This window comes from Sorex fumeus, unplaced genomic scaffold (assembly GCF_029834395.1).
Source record: "Sorex fumeus unplaced genomic scaffold, SorFum_2.1 ptg000051l, whole genome shotgun sequence".
NCBI lineage: Eukaryota > Metazoa > Chordata > Mammalia > Eulipotyphla > Soricidae > Sorex > Sorex fumeus.
In genome coordinates, this window is record NW_026606108.1 from 10,781,994 (window position 1) to 10,803,223 (window position 21,230).

General features: G+C 44.9%; 1 protein-coding gene across 1 annotated transcript; it reads right to left on the reverse strand.

Moving 5' to 3' along the window:
* Positions 1 to 6,473: 6,473 nt before the first annotated feature.
* On the reverse strand, positions 6,474 to 20,153 carry MYOZ3 (myozenin 3). Its single transcript, XM_056124731.1, has 5 exons — positions 20,093 to 20,153; positions 12,677 to 12,831; positions 11,140 to 11,263; positions 9,681 to 9,843; positions 6,474 to 6,642 (listed from the first exon to the last, which is right to left on the reverse strand). Exons 1-5 carry the CDS (start codon positions 20,151 to 20,153, stop codon positions 6,474 to 6,476), a joined length of 672 nt encoding a protein of 223 aa, XP_055980706.1.
* Positions 20,154 to 21,230: the final 1,077 nt, after the last annotated feature.

The following is a 21,230-nucleotide window of genomic DNA, read 5'->3' on the forward strand; positions in this document are numbered from 1 at the left end:
AATTACATGAAGAGTTAATGATCAATTTTTTTCTTTTTGGTGGGTGGGGACTTTTTGTGTCACACCACTGATTTTCAGGGGTTATTCCTGGCTCTGCACTTAGGAATTATTCCTGGCACTGCTTGGGGGACCATATGGGATGCTGAGGATCAAACCTGGGTTGGCCACGTTCAAGACAAATGCTCTCCCCATTGTCTTACCACTCTGGCCCCTGATATCATTTTTCAGGATCCAAATTTTACCTGCCTACTATTGAATAAAGAAGCTTAATATAGAATTTTTATATATAATGATCCCATTATATATAAAATATATATTTATATATAAATATATATATATAATATATAATCCCTGCGCAGATCGGGGCTGAGCATCCTCCAACCAGATCCTCCATAATCCAGTAGGCAGGGGTCACACCCACCAACTAGGCCCCTGGCGCCATGTAATCCCATCAACGGCCGAGACCCAGAGACTATAAAACCCAGCTCCCGGAAGAGAACAGCGCAGAGTCTCCTGCCCCCGTGCCTGGCTGTCCTCGCCGGGGCCCCTTGGAGCGGAGCGGGTTGAGTTTCCCTCCCTGTCCCGACCAGAGCTCCAGCAGCCGAAGACCTCCAGAACCAGCCACCACCATGCTGAGACCACTCTCCACACGCATGAAGGTACCGGCAGAGGAACAAAGGCATGCAGGTCCTGGGGCTGAGATCTCCAAGCCTGCTCAGATCCGGGCTGAGCATCCTCCACCCAGATCCTCCATCTTCCAGTAGGCCAGGGTCACACCCACCAACTGCCTCCCTGGCACCGTGTAATCCCATCAACGGCCGAGATCCAGAGACTATAAAACCCAGCTCCTGGAAGTGCGCAGCCGCGACATCTTATTTTCTCATTCTTACTTTGGACAAAATGGCAGGCTACCGAAGATAACCTGCCTACACGGCAGAGTCTGGCAAACTCCCTGTGGTGTACCCAATATGCCAAATACCAGTAACAATGATGGGTCTCCTTCTCCTAACCCTGAAGGAGTCTTTAATATGGCACTTTTTAAAAAATCTCAGGGCTAGGAGGAGACGTTACTGGGGCCTGCTCGAGGCAATCGACGAACAACAGGATGGTCGTGATCATGGTCGTGATTGTGAATGATCCCATTAAAACAATTATGTATGAATCTTTACACATGTATACATTTATACAAAAGAATTCCACAATTCTAGAAAATTCAAACTGCTAGAGGGGAAGAAGAGAACAAGAAGTAATGGGTTAGTAGGTATCAAGGCTTCAGATATCCCTGTGATATGGGGGATGTTGACATATACCCAAAACACAGATTCAACAAAACTGAAAACACAAGATCGAAGGAGCAATAACTGAAACTTTATAATATCGCCTATCAAGTTGACAGGTGGGGGTGGAGTGGAGGTTGAGATGGGGAGGGAATCTGGGAACACTGGTGGAGGAAAGTTGACACTAATGGAGGGATTGGTGTTTAATTATTGTATACATAAAATGTAACTATCAGTAATTTTGTGAATCATTTCATAGAAATTAAAAAGAAAAGAAAAGAAAGATTACATTGGATGAAGTGTAAAATAGAAGCAACTGATCTTGATAAAAAAAAATTGACACTCACAAATAGATCTCTTGAAAGAGCAACACAGAGCGACACGCCACAGAGATGCCTCCAGACCCCACCCAGCGCAACCTGGGGGGTGGGCGGGGACGGGTCAGTACCCCTTCCTGCCCCAACAGAGCCCTGGAAGCTGAAAACCTTAATCACTGCCACACTCATGGCCCATCTCCATAGGCTTGGACAAGCCTCACCCATGAGTGAATCTGCTGAAAAACACCTGTGTGACTGAAATCTCCATTCTCACACAGTCAGGAATGGCGGCCTCCCCACATCTCCCTGTGTTTCCTGTAGCCTGGCAGTCACCCTCACGAACTGCCTCTGGCATCATATAAGATCCTTAATGGCCATAATCCAGAGACTCACAAATGAATCTCTTGGAAGAGAGCAACACGAGAGCAACATGCAGCAGTGGTGCCTTGCACACCCCAAAATCACCATCCAGATAAAAAAAAATTAACAACCTCATCTGTATAACCATATTTAAAACTTTAGAATTCCTGGAGTGTACGGCTGCATTCACAGCTGCATGACATCTCATACTCTACACCACTAAGATGCCAAAAGTAGCACGCCACATTTGATGAAGTGTAAAGTAGAAAGCAACTAATCTTGGAAAGATTTGTGTGTGTGTGTGTGTGTGTGTGTGTACGCACAAGGCTCAACTTTTAACAACATGTTAGTATTTCTTATATACAAGGGCTTAATAGGGCTTCAGGGTGAAATACAGCAATCTTCACACACTTTCCTCTAAAGGAAATTTTTGGGATCATTTTTAGCAGATTTTTCATAACAAGCAGTATAAAATAAATTATTTATGTACTTCTTTGGGGGCAGGATTAGGGGGTCGGTGGAAACATTTGAAATATTATGGTGGGAAGGTGTAATGGTGGTGGGATTGGTGTTGGAATATTAAATGTTATTAAATATTAATAATTAATTTTATTAAATAATTAATAATAATAATTAAAATTAAATATTAAATGAATATCACGATTCACTCAAATGAGAGATAGAATCCGAAGTTCTGATCTTCGTCAATGCTCAAGAATCAGGGACGCTGTCTCATTTGCCAAGACATCAAAAATCAGATGGGCTGGACACGTAATGAGGTTTACAGACAACCGCTGGACTAGAGCCATTACTGATTGGATTCCACGGGACATCAAAAGATCACGTGGACGCCCACCTACAAGATGGTCAGACTTCTTCGTCAAGACCCTGAATGATCGGTTTGAGGCTCTGCATGTTCCTAGAACGAACAGATACCATTGGGCTACGCTAGCACGCAACCTGGATGAATGGAGACGTTACTGGCACCCGCTCGAATAAATCGATGAATAACGGGGATTAAGTGATTAAGTTATAGTGATAAATTATTGTAAACAACTTTATAAGAATAAAATTAAATTTAAAAAAATATTAGCACACAAGGTTCAACCTAAAACATGTTAGTAATCTTTTATACAATGGCTTAATGACTCCAGGCTGAGATACAACAATCTTTGCACTTTTTCTTCTAAGAAAACTTTTTTGATCATTTTTAGTGGATTATTAATATCAAGCAATATGAAATAATTATTTAGGGCTTGATAATTGGGCAGGCTCCGGTAGTGGTAGGGAAAATTCAAAATAATGATGGTAAGAGGTGTAATGGTGGTGCTATTGGTGTTGGGATATTGAATGTAATAAACTATTGTGAACAACTTTATAAAAATAAAATAAAATTTGAAAAAAGAAAAATCAAACTGCTGACAGCAGTTTTCTCTGGTATTGGGAATAGGGCAGGACATAAGGAGGAACGTGGGAATGGTACAGGTGTAAGCATGCACAAACACTTTCAAAGTTTGCTTCCTTGTTTATTTTATTTTTTAATTTTTAAATAAGCATTTTTACAACATCAGCAGAACTCATGTTATCAGGGGGAGAAAGGAACGAGGACATCAGACCCCCTCCTGGACCCTCCTCTTCTGGTGGGTAGCTGTAATTCCTTCAAAGCACAGAAGCACCAACCCAAGTCCTCTTCTGTGTTTCATAGACCTTATTTAGGTGTATGCAGGGCTGTGGCTCTTGAAAACAAGACTTTAAATGCCAGTTCCCAAGTGCAAGGAAACAACTGCAAGCAATTCTTTTTTGGGGGGGAGGGGGCCACACCTGGCGATGCACAGGGCTTACTCCTGGCTCTGCACTCAGGAATTACTCCTGGCAGTGCTCAGGGGACCACATGGGATGCTGGGAATCGAACCCCGGTCAGCCACATGCAAGGCAAACGCCCTACCCACTGTGCCCTACCTACGCCCTACCTACTCCAGCCCCTGCAAGCAATTCTGTCAGGTTGCTAACCTCTTGAGACAGTGTGAAGTATGGTGAAACATCAGAGCAAAAGGCAAATGCAAACACAACCCACACACCGTCGGAAGCAGAGAGAATCCTGACCTTCTCTATTCTCCAAAGAGGGAATTTAAGTCCAAACAGCAGTCATATATAGAGTGATCAGAGGGTTTCCTTCAGACCTCAGACAGCGTCTACAAGAACATCTTTTCCCATCAAGAGCAGTTGTTGCAGGGAATATAATCATAGTTGAACACTTAGTATGTTTGTGTCCATTATGGTGCTCACAGCTCTAACAAGTGGGCTTTCTTCTATTCTTGTCCTGATCTTACAGGGTGGAGAAACAGAGGCCCACCAGTCTGACCACCAGCCTGAATTCTTAACCTCTAAACTCTAAGTAGGATGCCGAAATCCAGTGATCCAGTGTGCATAATTACTGCTTTGGCCACTTTTCCACTGTAGTGAGAAGTGATTCCCACCAAAAACAGACAGATTCTCATTTTGATTATGTCTCTGGGCAACTCACTACCCTATGAGATAAACCTGAATGTTCATATCTGTAACTTAGGATATTCACCTTAACCTGGATATTTACATCTGTCATATCTGTAACCCTTCTTTCAGAGGTGTACTAAAAATTAGAAATAGATTGTGTGTAGAACCAAGTCAAGCTCTGAAGCTTACAATAAAACGCAGCCATTATCATCATCATCATCATCATCATCATCATCATCATCATCATCATCATCACCTTCATTACCAACCATCATCATTTGATTATCTCTACTTTTCCTAATGAACCAATGGAGACAAGATCTACCCTTGGACCTGCTTACGATGATAAGATGGAGTAAAAAAAAAAAAAGAGTTCCTTTTAGGTGTCCCACTTTACATCTGTCCTCAAAGACACCAGAAAGGTGTTCTATTTTCCACCTTGATGGCCAATTCCCCAGTCCAGGTCTTATTATTTTCAGACTTCCAGTCTTACTCCTCTCCAAGGGGAAAGGAGAGGAGCAAGGGAAAACCCATATACAATTTAATCCCCTCCTAATGTCCTGTTCTAGTTGTTCCCACTACTCTGGGTCTCTTCAACTCCTCTAACAAAGCCCTCCTCCCTCTCCCTAACTCCCTACTCCTTTGACAATTCCAGACTTGTCAAAGCAGTAGTCATCAGTCCACGGGCCAGGTATATCAGCCACCATCACCCTTCTTCTTGAGGGACACTCACTCCTACTCTGAGGTCTACTCTGGGAAACTTCCTGGAATCCCATCACATAACCAGAGTTAGGGGCCCTTTCTGCTGCCTTATGGAACTTGTTTTTTAATTGCCAATTAGTGCACTTTAGGAAAAATTAAGATAAATTGCTACTTTGAAATTTTGTCTTCTCTTGGGGCTGGAGCAATAGCACAGCAGGCAGGGCATTTGTCTTGCACACGGCCGACCTGGGTTTGATTCCCAGAATCCCATATGGTCCTCCGAGCACCACCAGGAGTAATTCCTGAGTGCATGAGCCAGAAATAACCCCTGTGCATCACTGGGTGTGACCCAAAAAGCAAAAAACAAAAAAATTTGTCTTCTCAGGGCTGGAGCAATAGTACAGCAGGTAGGGCATTTACCTTGCATGTGGCCAACCCAGATTCAATCCCTAGTACCCCACATGGTCCCCCAAGCACTGCTAGGAGTGATTCCTGAGTGCAGAGCCAGGAGTAATACCTGAGCATCTCAAGGTGTGACCCAAAATCCCCCCTAAAAAAATTTCTATCTCTCTACAATCTAGTTTTTGTAAGGAATACTAGGTAGTATATACTATGTAATATAAGTATCAAGTACACACTCTCACATATATATAAATGATATAGTTTATAAATTATCTATGTTTCTAAACTATATACAGTACAGGATTATATAGTACAGGCATATAGTATGGGCTTAGGCACATACTTTCCTTGGGGCAAGAATAGTATCTAGCAAACAGTAGGTATAAAGTAAATATTGACAGAAAGACTAAAGACTAACCACATAAAAAACATTCTCAGTAAAAGGAAATCCTTTCTAATGCTAAGAATTACTCAAAAGTAAGTGAACTGCCAGGGAGGAATCACCACCACTGAGGGAGAATAGACTGAAGTCAGGCACCAGCATCAGTATAAACTGGGAGGCAAACCTCTCTGGGAGCTTAAATTCCTGGAGTCACAAACTAGGAACAAGCTACAATGGAATCACCTACAAGTATTGTCTACGAATAGAGACCCCTCGGCACAGGAGATTCTGAGGCCACTAGTCTGGGATAGGCTAGAAATCCTTACTAAGAACAACATCCTGAGGAAGCTTCTGAAGCATACACACATTCCAGAAACACCAAGTTTCTTTGCCTTTGCAGTGAAATATGTGTGTGTGTGTGTGTGTGTGTGTGTGTGTGTGTATGAAAGACCATCATAAACTGTGAAGAGCTGTCCAGAAGTCCTGGCTTCAGATGTTCCACAAACTCGTAAGATTGGGAAATTGAAAATTCAGCCAGAGCTATAGCTCCTCAGACTCTGGTAGGTTACGGACCCAGCCTTGAGCTATTCTGTTGAAGCTGGGTCTGCGACGGAGTAATTCCAAGCCACTGGTGAGCTCCAGGATGGAAGGAGGGGCTGCCCTGGAAAAGGTGTCTCCCACCAGGGGTCCTCCAAAGGGCACTGGGGTCCTAGGGAAAGAAGAGCAGCAGAGAAGTGGGCTGCGTGGGAAAGGATGGCAAAATAGTGGCATGCAGGTCACCAGTTATAGCAACTCTTTGGTTCTCAGTTTCCCCTTCTCTACCCCAAGTTTCTTGTACTTTCTTTAATAGGTCTCCAACTATACCCATTTCCAAATCTTCCTGTAGTGGGTTGGCACACTGTTTAGAAATAAACAATGTTTTTAGAGTTAGAGGATTTTCCTAGGTAAAACTCTCTAGCTTCCCCAATGGAATCCATTTGGAATAGAGCTTTTCCTTCCTTTTGTCACCTCCCCCGCCCTCCAGAACAATAAATCCACCAATTGGAATGAGAGGGAAATTTGAACAGTCATTGAGAATTGGGGGAATTCTTATTATTATATAGAGACATGCTCTTGCTGACCCATAAAATTGGCAAAAAGAAATAATGTGTTAAGTTTCACTAATACACTGCTAGCTGGAGGGAATATTGTTGCTACCTTGAGGATAAGTTGGTATATCTTTTTAACGGAAATGACTGCACTGTTAGCCAGCAGCCGGACTTATAGCACCTGGCCACGGAAAGCTCATGGTGAAGGCAGGAGAAACCAGATGGGAGCAGTGCATTCGTGGACAAACTAGAAACAACTCTTTAAGTCTATTAATGACAGATAAATACACAAGCAAAAGTGTGTTCACATGACAGAATACTACAGTGTGTGACTAAAGGAAATTAAAAGGTAAAGTAGAGTAAGTACAAAAGCATGATGTTGAATAAAATAAGCAAATAAGTGACAAAAATAGATGTACACTTGCCTGTTAAACAAGAGTATGTAGCTGTTTCATGAAAATTTTGTAAAGACATGAAAATCAATCTGGTAACAGCGTTATCAATGGGAAGGGAACTAGGATTAGAGGGTGGTGAGCAAAGGGACCCTACCTTTATTCGAAGTAACATAGTTCTTTTTTAATGATAATGTAAGTCTGTAAGGCTGGAGCGATAGCACAGCAGGTAGGGCGTTTGCCTCGCACACAGCCGACCTGGCCACCCGGAGTTCAATTCCTCTACCCCTCTTGGAGAGCCTGGCAAGCTACCGAGAGTATCTCGCCCGCATGGGAAAGCCTTCCAAGATACCCATGACGTATTTGATATGCCAAACACAGTAACAACAAGCCTCACAATGGATATGTTACTGGGCCCACTCGAGCAAATTGATGAACAACGAGAGAACAGTGCTACAGTGCTACTAATATAAGTCTGTGACTTGCTAGGAGTTGGGGGCTTACACCCAGCAGTGCTCAGGGGACCATGTGGTGCCGTGGATCAAACTGGAGCCCCCCACAAGATGGATGGCCCATTGAACCACCTATCAGGCCTTAGTCTTTACTTTGAACGTTGTATTTTTTTATTTTAAGATTAAAGGGCTTTGCTCTTACATTTTGTTCCTCAACCCATGAGTATTGGGAAGAAGAGTGTGCTTGCCTTAGAGGTGAAAAGATAAGACTCAGGCTGGGGCCTAGATCCCAGCCAGGAAAACACTTTTACTTAGCCCACCCCCATGGTGGCAATCATAGCTAAAACCCCTGGGAACCAGTGGAGCAGTTTCCAAGCTGAGCAGGCCTCAGCGTTGGGCACCTGATGAGGAGTTCAGAGCATAACTTGGCAACCATCACTGCTATTTCTCCCCTTTTAAGCTCGAGTTCCCTTGTGTGTCGTAGAGGTTGTCTGCACTCAGATCTGTAATATACTCACTCCTCTGCTAATGATATGTCCACGTCTGAGCAGGAGCTGACTGAGGCCTGAGACTCTCACTGGCCTTCCAAGCTCTTCCCTTGCTAGCTTTTCCAAGCATCATCTCAACATTTTTATGTTGAAACATTAGTATGATTTTAACGTTATCAGTCATAATTTCAGCTATTTGTTCAGAGTCTATTGCCTGCCAGAAACTTTGCCAATGTTTTTTTTACACCATATTCAGACAATCTTAGGAAGTAATTACCATAATATAAATAGATTTTATTGATTGGAAATGGAGTCTCCAAGGGCTTATGCCACTTGCCTAAGGTCACATAGCATGATATGGAGTCTGCATTTTTTTTTTTTTTTTTTGCTTTTTGGGTCACACTCGGCAGTGCTCAGGGCTTTGCACTCAGGAATTACTCCTGGCGGTGCTCAGGGGACAATATGGGATGCTGGGATTCGAACCCGGGTAGACCACGTGCAAGGCAAACACCCTACCCACTGTGCTATCACTCCAGCCTCTGGAGTCTGCATGTCGACCTGCTTTGAGACCCTTTGCTTTAAACAATAAGAGCTATTCCTTTGTAGTTCTCACATCTGCAGGCTAAACTTTCATAGTCAATTCTCTTTTGAAACAGCTTCAAAGCTACTTTCTAGTTCTTTTCCAGACTGTTGATAAAAGTAAGGAAAAGGGTGAGCTGGTCTCAAGCTGGTAAGATGTGTGTCACCCACCTAGAAAAAGATGTTCACCACTCTATCCATTAAAAGGAGTGATGGAGAGGACAGAGAGATAGTACAGTGGGTAGGGAACTTGCCTTGCAAGTGGCTGACCTGGATTCAATTCCTGGCACCCTGAACCCTGCCGGGAATGATATGGTCCCCTGAGCCCTACTAAGATCCCTGAGTTCAGAGCCAAGAGGCCTTGGGTATGGCCCAAATAAACAGAATTTTAAAAAAAGAGTGATGGAGAATGGGAACCTGATCTCAGAAATTGGACAAACCCAGACTGGGCCAGCCTTACTGCTACTTTCCTCTGTGACTTGGGGCTGACAGCAGAATTCATGAACAAAGTTCTGTGCAGAAAGGGGAAATTGCAGCTGGCCATGCCTCCCTGCTGTGGGATGAATTTTGTTAGCCAGTGCTGTTCCCTACTGTACTGAGCCCCTGTTCCATACTAAGGCCAGAGTTTGATTGCATTTCAGTAAGAGCTCAGAAGCTGGATGAGCTTTCCGAGTCTTTCGGGAAGCACAGAGATGGCTGTTGTCAACGGCCCACTCCCATCGCTCCTCAAGCACCCACCCCAGCTTACTTGTTGAAATTTCGATAGTTGGCAGGCTGTGGGGTGAGACTTCCAAGGTGGCTGTGGAAGTGCCTGGAACCACCCAACTCCTGCCACGGACAGTGGTAGCCCTTAGGGATGGCCGTGTGGTTGAACTTCTCAGGTGGGATGTCCTTCAGTGGCTCAGCATAACCTGGGGTTGAAGCAGGGCACATGCCAGAAAACATCCCAGGCCAGCAGAGCCTGGGCTCCTTCAGCACGGCCCCCAAGCCCTGCACTGTCACACGCATCCCAAAAGGACTGGCTGGGACAAGCCCTGTGGCAAAGGCCAGTGGAAGGGAAGCGGCCGGAGTGCTGCAGCACAGTGAGCCCGACCTGACCCGGGGTGGGGGCCGGAAACTGTGGAGGGGCCCTCAGAGCTGCACCAGAACTCTGCACAGATGCCTGAGCCTTGGCACTGAACTCTCTGGGCTTGTATCTGGCCAGTGACATTGTGTGCATGTGTGCATGCATGTACGGACAGTGTGTATTTATCATGTATTCATGTGCAGTATGTTGTCTGGTTGGTATGTGATGTTAATTTGTGTTTATATGTGAGGTGCATAGTGTATGCTGTGTAGTGTGCATGGTGTGTACTGTGTGTGCTTGTCATGTGTTCATGTTTGTGGTGTGTGTTTTGTGGTATGTACCGTGTGTGGTATGTATAGTGTGTATTTGTTTTGTGTTTATGTGCCTGGTATGTATGTGGTCTGTAATGTGTGGTGTGTTGTATGTGTACAGAGTGTATATGTGGTAAGTATATAGTATGTAGTGAGTGGTCTGTGTATTTGTCATGTTTATTGTGTGGTGTGTGTGGTATTTGGTGTGTGTGGTACAAGTGATACGTATGGTATGTATTGTGTGGTATATAGTATGTATTTGCTATGTGTTTATATGTGTGGTGTGTGTGGTATGTGGTATGTACGGTTTGTGTAGTATAGCATAGTGTACAGAATGTATTTGTCATATGTGTGGTGTGTGTGCTATGTAGTGGTGTTTAGTGGTGTGTGCATTCTATGTGTTTTCCATGATTATTTGGTGTGCATGTGGTATGTGGTATGTGATATGTAGTGTGTGGGTGTAAAATATGTATCTGTCATGTGTTTATGTGCATGGTATGTGTAGTGTGTATAGTGTGTGTGATGTGGTGTATGGTGGTGTGTGTGTGGTCTGTGTATTTGTCATATGCTTATGTGTAGGGTGTACGTGGTGTGTGGTATGTGCTGCATGGTGTACAGTATGTATTTCTCATGTGTTTATATGTGTGGTGTGTGTCAGTGCAGTGTGTATTATGGTGGGGCATGTTCTTTTGTGTTGTGCTTTATGTTGTATTGTGTGGTGTGCTGTGTGTTACATGTATGTTTGTGACTCAACTGCTTTGTGAGGGGCTCACCCATGATCTGCTTCCCATCCAGGTCCCAGAGGACCCCTCTTCACGCAGATCACTCACCTGGTGCCAGGGCGCTTGGGCTGTAGGCAGCCTCCCTAGGGGCTGTCTGCTGTGAGCCCCCAGGGGAGCCTGCAAAGTTGTGCATCTCTGACCCGTAGTTCTGCTCTTCTGGGCCATTGGCAACCTGGGAACAGGGCATGTTCAGAAGCAGGGCACTCTGCATCCCCACTGCCCAGTCCCTCTCCCAAACCCTCCTTTCTATGGGCTCCCCCTCCATACTCACTGTCCTCTGCTCTGCTGTCCCCGGACCTCCAGTCATGACCTGTGGTGGGACAAACAAATCACCAGGAGACTCGGTGGGTCAAAAGGCAGAGGATATTCTAGCACCAAAGAGTCAGGTCCTAGCTACCAACCCCGAGTGACATGGGGGGATGCAGTGAGTTAATAACGTACAGCATTTGGGGGCTGGAGAGAGAGCACAGTGGTATGGACATTTGCCTTTCTGGCAGCCAACCCAGGTTTTGATCCCTGGCATCCCATATGGTCGCCAGAGCACCACCAGGATTAATTTCTGAGTGCAGAGCCAGGAGTAACCCCTGAGCATTGCTGGGTGTGACCCAAAAAGACCAAAAAAAAATGCAGAGTGTTCAATCGAGTGCCTGAACATGGAGAGGCTCTAGACGTTAGTTGCTGCATGATATTGAGTAGATATTTGTCATTCTGGGCCACAGCTTCCTTTTTCTGAAAGATGTGAGTGATGAGAACGATCAGGCTTGTAGGGCTCAACTTCACGGTGGGAAACGATATACTTCAAGTCCTTGCTTCGGCACACTACAAAGAGGGTGTTCTCTCATGTTATTACTTTGCCAAATGAGGTCCTCTCCATCACCTCAGTCAAGTCCAGAAAGGGGACAAAGCCTGCGGGGAACACCCCTGAGTTCACTGCATGTACCTGGAACCATCAGCTGTTTTGAGAGCCAAGGACAAACCCTTCTCTAAGGATCTCCAGCAGCACATTGCTCTAGGGCACTTCCCTTCTCCCAGTGGGATTAGTAAAATGTTAGTAAAATTGTTTTCGGTATGCAGCTTGCTGGAGTGTGTAGCCCCGAGCAGCGCCTGGAAGTTCTTCTGTGCTTTTATTTTTTATTTTCATTTTTTATTTTTGCTTTTTGGGTCACACCCGGCTTTTCATCCAGGAATTACTACTGGTGGTGCTTGGGGGACCAATATGGGATGCCGGGGATCAAACCTGGGTCGGTCGCATGAAAGGCAAATGCCCTACCCGCTGTGCTATTGCTCCGACCCCTTGTCTACACTTTTAGAGGAATCACTTCACTTCACCACTCTTCCTGTTCACTTTATGCCTATCTCAGTGGAGACGCCTGAAGATCTCCCAACGAAAGCCACAGGGTAAGACAGAGGCTTCATTTCAAGAACACCCAAGTGAAACTTAGGCTCTCCCTTGAGATCATGAGTCCTCCTCTGACTCACTGGCGTTAGACCAACCACTGACTCTCTCTCTCTCTCTCTCTCTCTCTCTCTCTCTCTCTCTCTCTCTCAACTCAGTTTCCTCTGCAGGAGTAGGGGGCTCACTCACCTCCTGTCGTCGGGCTGCATGCTCAAAGGTGAATTTCTGCACGCGGCGCTGCCTTTTTTGGAAGAGGAGAGATCCTCTGTTGTTGCATAGGGATAACTCCTCTATCATCAAGTCCTGGGGAACTTTCAACTTCTTGCCCAGGTTTAGCAAAGGGACTTCTGAGAGAGAGAGACCAAGAGCTGAATGTCAAACCTCGGGGCACTGGGTCACCTTACATGTGGTGTGTTATGAATGAGAAAGCTTCTTTCCCCCATATGCTGACATTATATGGGGGGTCATCATTTTACAGAATATTTGCCCACCTGAAGAGCAGAAGTGACGTTTCAGAATTTAATTAGTGTATGGTTGACCCTCCGGGACACAGACGCCATTTCATATGCTCTGCGGCCAATTTTGTTTATTCCATGAATTTCCTCTGCAACATAGTCATGGAGGCAAGATTGGAAAACTTGCCTGTGTATCTTTTACTCTTTTACTTATTTACTTTTTGGTTTGGGGGGGGCTACACCTGGCAGTGCTCAGGGGTGACTTATTGTGGTGACCATAAGCAAATGTTAAATTGTTATGTTCTATACCTAAAACTAATGCTATATGACAAGTATATCTCAATTTAAAACTGTGCACTAACATTCAGATTTCCCTTGTTCTTTTGTTGGGGGTGGGGCATCTCCCAAGCTGTGCTCATAGTGGTTGGAAGCCATTCCTGGAGATGCTCAGCGTTGGTGATGTGGTGTTGCTCTGACCAGGTGATGCTGGGGAACCTCGGGTCACATCAATAGTGCTCAGAAGGGCAGGTGGTACCCCTGATCCAACTTGTGATCTGTTGCACGCAAACCATGTGCTCCAGCTCTTCAAAATAGCTCCTTTGTTCCAGATTTCCATAGTTTTGGGGAGAAGAGGAGGGAATTTGGGGCCACACCTGGATGTGCTCAGGGTTTATTCCTGGCTCTGTGCTCAGGGAACACATAATTTGTGAAGGCAAGTGCCTTACTTGCTGTACTCTCTCTCCGCCATCCCACCTCCTCCACCATCCCCTGGCCATTTTCTTCGTTCAAAAATTTTTTGCCCAAGAATCACATCTAAGATATCACATTATGTTAGTCATCAAAACTTCATAGGTGCCTCCTGATTGTGACCGGTGAGAGCCTGCATTGTAATTGATTTGGGGCGGGTGTATCCTAGTCCTCATATGTATGAACCCTTATCACTGAGCCCTAAAAAAGGGTTTTTTAAAGTTCTGAAATACAGTGGCTTTTAAAAAATGTATCATAATATATAAGTATGTTCTTACACTGTCATTAAAATACGTAAGGAGCTATTTCAAACATTAGTAGGGACTACTTGTAGAACATAGAAGGACATTTAACTTAAAATAATTCTTGGTAATAAAATGTACTGCACACTTACATGTCTGAAATACTACAAATACACAGTAAAAGTCATATTTTCAAATATAAGATGAATTGAGATTTATAGACCAAGGTGGGGGAGGGGAGTTTGTTGTTGTGTCTTTAGAAAATTGAAAGCTTAGCTGGAGAATTTGTACAGGAGGCAATGTACTTGTCTTGCACAAGGCCCACCCCGGTTCTGTACCAGATATAGTCTCTAAGTATTGCCAGGGATCACTCTTGAGCACAGACCCAGGAGTAGCCCCAGAGGACTGGGGGCTCCAACCTTCCCTTTCCTCCCAAATAAAAGTTTCTAGATAAAGCCTACTTGATTAAACACCTTTATTCTTGGGATTAATGCCAAACAAAACACACCCAAAGATAAATATATGTTTATTTCGAGGGGGTAGTCAATTTGTAAAAATTAGATATCAAAGTGCAATGACATAAATACAAACAACCCCATCAAAAATGGGGGGCGGTAAGAAATGAAAAGACACTTTTTTTAAGAAGACATACAGATGGTTAATAGGTAGATGAAAAAATCCTCTGTATCATTGATTAGTGAAATGCAAATCAAGACAGTTCAAGATACCACCTCACACCAACAAAAATGCCACACATCATAAAGAACAAAACTTGGGACTCGATTGGTACAAGCGCAGGGGACTTGCCTGGCACACAGCTAACCCCAGATTTGACCCCCAGCACCCCATAGGGTTCCCCAACCATGCCAGGAGTGATCCCCTAAGCACAGAGCCAGGAGTAAGCCCTGAGTAACACTGGGTGTGGCCTATTAAAAATTCAAAAAGAACAAAACCAACCAATGTTGGCTTAGATATGGGGGAAAGGAACTCTCATCTACTGTTGGTAGGAATGTTAACTAGTTCAACTTCTTTGGAAAACAATATGCACACTTCTCAAAAACTAAAATTGAGGGACAGAGAGATAGTATGGAGGGCAAAGAATTTGCCTGGCACACAGCCAGCCCAGGTTCAATCCCCAGCACTCAATGTGCTCTCTTGAGTCTGCCAGGAGTGATTCCTGAGCATAGAGCCAGGAATAAGCCCTGAGCCCCACTGGCTGTGGTCCAAAAACAAACAAATGAAAAACCCTCAACAAAAACTGAGTATTAAGCTTCCATATGTCCCAGTAACTCCACTTCTAGGCTTCTGCAACAAAGGACCAAAAACAGTATTTTGAAAAGAAATTTGAACAGTGATCTTAATGCAGCACTATTCATAATAGCCAAGATCTGGAAACCACCCGTGTGTCCAAGAACAGATGACTAAAAAAAGAGACTATGACTCAACAAGCCTATCACTATGAGAAAAAAGTTAAATCATGCAATTTCTCCTCTATGGATGGAACTAGAATGAATCATGCTGAGTGAAGTCAGTTGGAAGGAGAGACAGGTACAGAATACACATACAGAGTGAGCCCCCTCATCTGTGTGATAGAAAGAAACAGTAGGAGAATAGCAAGTGGTCAAAGACATTCCAACCTGAGAACTGGTCTACAGAACTGAACCAACCAAGGGTAGGGGGACACTGAATGGGAGAGGTCTTTGGAGAGAAATGGACACTGCTGGAAAATTCTTTGCACAAAATCCAATCATTAGCAGTACTATCAATCAGAGTGCCTCAATAAAAGTTGGGGGGAGGGTACTAGAGCTCAGTCTCATGGGAGCTGAGCATGGTGCTCCCTCTGTGGCTCAAAGTCAGTCACCAATTGACTCTGTGGGACTCTGTGGGAGCTGCCAGGACCCCCTGCTTGGGAAGAATGAGCCCGCAGGGGCTGGAGCAATAGCACAGCGGGTAGGGCATTTGCCTTGCACACGGCTGACCCGGGTTTGATTCCCAGCATCCCATATGGTCCCCCGAGCACCACCAGGAGTAATTCCTGAGTGCAGAGCCAGGAGTAACCCCTGTGCATCACCAGGTGTGACCCAAAGAGCAAAAGAAATAAAAAGAATGATCCCCATGCAGTTCAACTCTCTGGAACCCCCTCAGACATCATTCTGAGGCTGGGCCATCCACTCAGCCCACCTCTGAGCCTGCCCTTCTGCTTCTGAGAACAGCCTCAAAAGTCACTCTCAGTACTGCTACAGGTTCCAACCTGTCTTCACAGCCACTGTGAGGGAAGGAAGTATATAAGTATATACTAGACACTCTGTGCAGGGGGTTGTATATAAACAGACAGTATGCTTCATAGTACGCAGGGGGCATATTTTATATAAATATATCAATACATTATATGCAGCGGGTATATTGTATATAAGTATATACAACACATTCTATGTGGGAGAGGGAGTATATACAAATATATATATATATATATAATATATGTCCTGTGCAGGGAGCATATTGTATATAAATATATCAATATGTTCTATGATGGAGCATATTGTATATAAATTTAGACAATATGTCCGCTAACCTTTGCTAGCAGTTGGAGTGATAGCACAGTGGGTAGGGCATTTGCCTGGCACGTGGCTGACCCGGGTTCGATTCCTCTGTCCCTCTCGAAAAGCCCAGCAAGCTACCGAGAGTATCCCACCTGCACGGAAGAGCCTGGCAAGCTTCCCATGGTGTATTCGATGTACCAAAAGCAGTAACAAGTCTCACAATGGAGACGTTACTGGTTGCCCACTTGAACAAATAGATGAACAATGGGAAGACGGTGCTACAGTGCAGTGCTACAGTTTTATACAGGGGATGTATTGCATCTATACAATATATCCCATGTGGGAAAAGGGGTTTATAAAAAAGATGCTCTATGTTGAAAACGAGGGCAGAGAATCTCCCTTTATAAAAAAACATAAAAAGATGGAAGAATTTGTGTTTTGCTGCTAAATTAAGAACATTTTCTTGGATCTGGAGGAAAGCTTGATGGTGCATTTTTTTGCCTGCAGGGGCCTGAGTTGGGTTTGTTTTGCTTTGTGGGTTTTTTTTTTTTTTGGCTATTTGGGTCACACCAGATGATACTCAGGTGTTACTCCTGGCTCTGCACTTTTGCTTTGGGGACCATATTGGATGCCGGGGTTTCTTTTCTTTTTTTTTTTTTTTTATTAGTGAGACACCATGAGGTACAGTTGTAGACTTACAAAGTTTTGTGCTTGGGATTCAGTTATACAATGATCGAATACCTATTCCTTCACCAGTGCCCAATCTCCACCACTACCAGTCCCAGTATCCCTCCCACCCCCCTTCCCCCCATCCCACCCTACCTCTGTGGCAGGGCATTCCCTTCTGTTATCTCTCTCCCCTTAAGTGCTGTGGTTTGCAAAAGAGACATTGAGTAGGATGCCGGGGTTTCAACCCAGGTTGGCCACATGCAAGGCAAATGCCCTACTCACTGTACTATCACTCTGGCCTCCAAGGGGGCCTGAGTTCGATCCCCGACACTGCGTAGTGGCCCAGATACTGAGCCAGAAATGGCTCCTGAGTGCAGCTGAGTGTGGCTCCAAAAACAGAACACCAGCGTCCCAAACAAATTTGCAGCTGAAGTCTAGTCTCTAGCGCATAGTCCATATGTAAGTGTTTTTATAGAAATATGTTTCTACATGAGCAGAAGAGTGTTTACACAAATAAATATGTTAAGGGTATTCTTTTCAGATGGTTCCATTATAAGGAATTTTCATTTTAAAGTCATTCTGCTATCTTGTCTCAACTGTTTATCAAATGGATGTATTATTTGTAGAACCCGATAGCAGAGAAGCAGCTCTGGGTACAAAGCGATCTGAAGTGAAATCTCAGTTCTCCCATCTGCCAGATGGATGACGAGAGGGTTCCTCTGAGCCTTGTTTTCCAAAATGAGGGTAACAATAGCAGGCTTAGAGTTGCTGGAGAATTATACAGGTTAAGGTTAAAATTGCTCCGCACAGCAGCTGACACAGGAAGTACATAATAGTGTTGTTCGCATCAGTGTTACTTTACAGTGACTATCTCTTAAAGGTGAGTCAAGAGATTCATTTTTTTCCTTTTCTTTAGTTTCAAATTTGTCTTGAACTAGAACCCTAGCAATAATCAGAAGTTTATAATTTCCTGTTTGGTGTAAATGATATCAGTCTATGTAACTCCAGTTATTTCATTATCCAGACAAGAGAAAAAGAGAATGATTCTCCTGTTCAGAGAATCCATACTCACAAAGTTTGCCTATTTCAGCACACAAAATCATGGAATAAGAAGGAACAACACCGAGTAAAGGAGACAAGAACATACAAAAACAGATTCAAGGGACCACACACATACAGTACAGCAAAACATTTCTTGGGACTTGGAAGGAGGCAAACTTGTGACAGGGTTTGTCCTTGGACAGGGTTTGTCAGAGCTTGGGTGGCTGTTCCAAAGCATGAGAGTCCCCTGAGAAGATGTATGGTGTCCCCCCAACCCTCAAACACACCACCACCATGGCCCCATCCTGGCCACTAAATTTAAATCCCTGTGAGCAATTAATTACTGGAAACCTGTATTTTCTACCAATGGTACCATGTCACTATGGTTCACACTAAAGTGTGAGAGTCCTAACTTTGTTTGTAAAAACATTTGAAATGCGTTCAAGTAAGTTAAACAAGCAGACATCAAAATTAAGCCAAGAATTTCCAGAAGAGATCTTATAAAGTTGATAGCCATGGAAATGCTAATAAAATGTCAACCATGGGGCTGGAGCGATAGTACAGCAGGTAGAGTATTTGCCTTGCACTTGGCCAACCCGAGTTTGATCCCCAGCATCCCATATGGTCCCCCGAACACTGCCAGAAATAATTGCTGAGTACAGAGCCAGGAGTAACCCCTGAGCACTGCCAGATGTAGCTCCCAAACAAAAGATAACAAAAAATGCCATCCTACTGAATGGTAAATCTGGACACAGTACATCAGATAAAGGGAGGGAGAGGTGTTGGGGTCCTTGGGAGAGGGAGGTGGGGACACTGGTGGTGGGTGTGGCATTGAAATTATGTGCATGAGGAGCCACTATTGATTGTATTGTAGACCACAAAATCTGAATCAACTGAAATAATTTTAAAATAGATAAAGTTGGTAGACTTTTCAAGAATGTACTGATGACTGGAAGAGCCAGCTTGAGTGAAGTGGTCTCATGTGGGCAGCTCCTGTTCCCTGACCCACTCTCCCCACTCCTTGCCTCGGGCCTCAGAGGCTCACAAGAGCTGAATGAGCAAGGCCAACTGTGTTCTGGCTCCGGGAGGCCGGGCCCTGAGGCTAGAGCCCTCAGTCTAGTCTGGGCTTAGACTTAGCTGGGGCCAGGGCCCAGTCTAAGATGTTCAGTCTCAGCAACTGGGTAGGTGAATATAAGAATCAGCCCCTAGCCTCTCAGGATGGGGGGGGCGGAACCAGCCCTTCTCCCCGCCCAGACAAGACCCCAAGTTGCCGCCCACAAATGGCTCCTCCACTCCTGAATGGCCATGATCGCAGAGGCACACAAGCCAATCTCGGAACCCAGCAGCTTCTAGCAGAAATCCCTCCAGACTTAATTACTAAAATACCAGAAATACAAAATCCAAAATATCAAAAATCCAAACTGCTATTGCAGCTGCGTGACATCATATGCTCTTCATTATCAGCAATATAAAACAAATTATCTAATGATGCCTTTTCAGCAGGTCTGATTATTGGGGGGAAATTCCAAATAATATTAGTGGTTCTTCTCTCGAAAAATCGAATGTAATCAAAGTAAAAAAATACTAAAGTGAAAATCATCTGCCACACAGGCAGGGGGAGGGGTGGGATGGGGGATATATTGGGATTCTTGGTGGTGGAACATGTGCACTGGTGAAGTGATGGATGTTTGATCATTGTATGACCGAGACTTAAACCTGAAAGCTTTTTAACTGTTCTCATGGTGATTCAATTAAAAAAAAAAATCAGCCCCTAATGTTTCGGGAAGTCTATCCAGAAGGCAGATTCCCTAGACCCTCCCACAGGGCTGATGTGAAGCCTGTGTGCCCAGGCCTGAGGTCAGGCTCCACAAAGGAGGGTCCGAAGAACATATTGGCCTGTGTCCCCCTTACCTGGCCCAGCGAGATCCCTCCCGGCAGCCAGCTCTGGTCCTTTCTGTTCCTCGGGGATCATCCTGTGGAGAGAAGACTCCCTCTGATGGGCCAAGTCACTTTCATTCCCCCTCAACTCTTGCCCTGGCCTGCTGTGTCAGCTGGGGAGACTTGGAGGACACTGAAATTCGGAAGGCTACAAGACCCTTGAGGTCACACAGACCTGATCCCATGTTGCTAGAGATGCTTTCTCATCATTGGGTTCACTCCCCAGGACCAAACAGGTGTTTGGGGGACATTAGGAGCATGGGAAAAAGGGGGCTGGCCCTCAGAATACTGTCACCCCCCTTCCCCTGTCTCTCCCAACTGCCCCGCCACCACACTGGCTCAGGAGAACTTTAACAAGAGGCTGGAGGTTTCAGTTAGAGGGAGAGGATGTGGGGGAGTGAATTCCCCTCTTGTCTCCATTTCTTGTCTGTGACCCAAGGAAGCTGAGCGAACTCTCCACCCCACTCTTCCTTTAACTGACTTATTCCTCAGTTTACTTATTCTTGTTCCTTCTCTCTCTTCCATCCCCCTACTTGCATCTCATGCCTCTTACCAGAAATCTTGGAGATTTGAAATAATATGAGGATAGAAACCCAGAGAAGCTCCACAGTCCTGAATCGAGATCCACTAACTGGGCCCTGAGAGAAGGTCAAGACCCGGAGACCCTGGAGACCTCCCACCCAGGTCACCTCCTCTCCTCCCTGGTCTTCCTGTGTTCCTTCCTCTAGAGAACACACCACCTCCATCTCTCCACTCACCTCCCCCAAACCTGGACCAGGCATCTGGTCAAGGTCCACATCCAACTCCCTCTGCTACTATGAGCAAGGACTTCCCTAGCCCTGTGCTTAACAGAAGGGGATCAGGCTACCATGGGATTCCATGGGTGTGCCTCGGGCATCCCTGAGCCTCCAAAAGTGTTTGCAGGGACCAGAGCGCTAGCACAGTGGGTAGGGTGTTTGCCTTGCACACGGCCAACCAGGGTTCAATCCCTGGCATCCCATATGGTTCCCCAAGCACTGCCAGGAATGATTCCTTCATGCAGAACCAGGAGTAACCCCTGAGCATCACTGGGTGTGGTCCAAAAGCAAAAAAAAAAAAGGAAAGGGAAAGA

What these genes read in the sequence shown, in the direction of transcription:
- MYOZ3 (XM_056124731.1), bottom strand. Translation starts at nt 20,153, where the DNA reads ATGATCCCCGAGGAACAGAAAGGACCAGAGCTGGCTGCCGGGAGGGAT. An exon ending in GAGGGATCTCGCTGGGCCAG is followed by an intron (nt 12,832 to 20,092) that starts GTAAGGGGGACA and finishes CTCTCTCAGAAG; the next exon opens with TCCCTTTGCTAAACCTGGGC. An exon ending in CCCAAGCGCCCTGGCACCAG is followed by an intron (nt 9,844 to 11,139) that starts GTGAGTGATCTG and finishes CTTCAACCCCAG; the next exon opens with GTTATGCTGAGCCACTGAAG.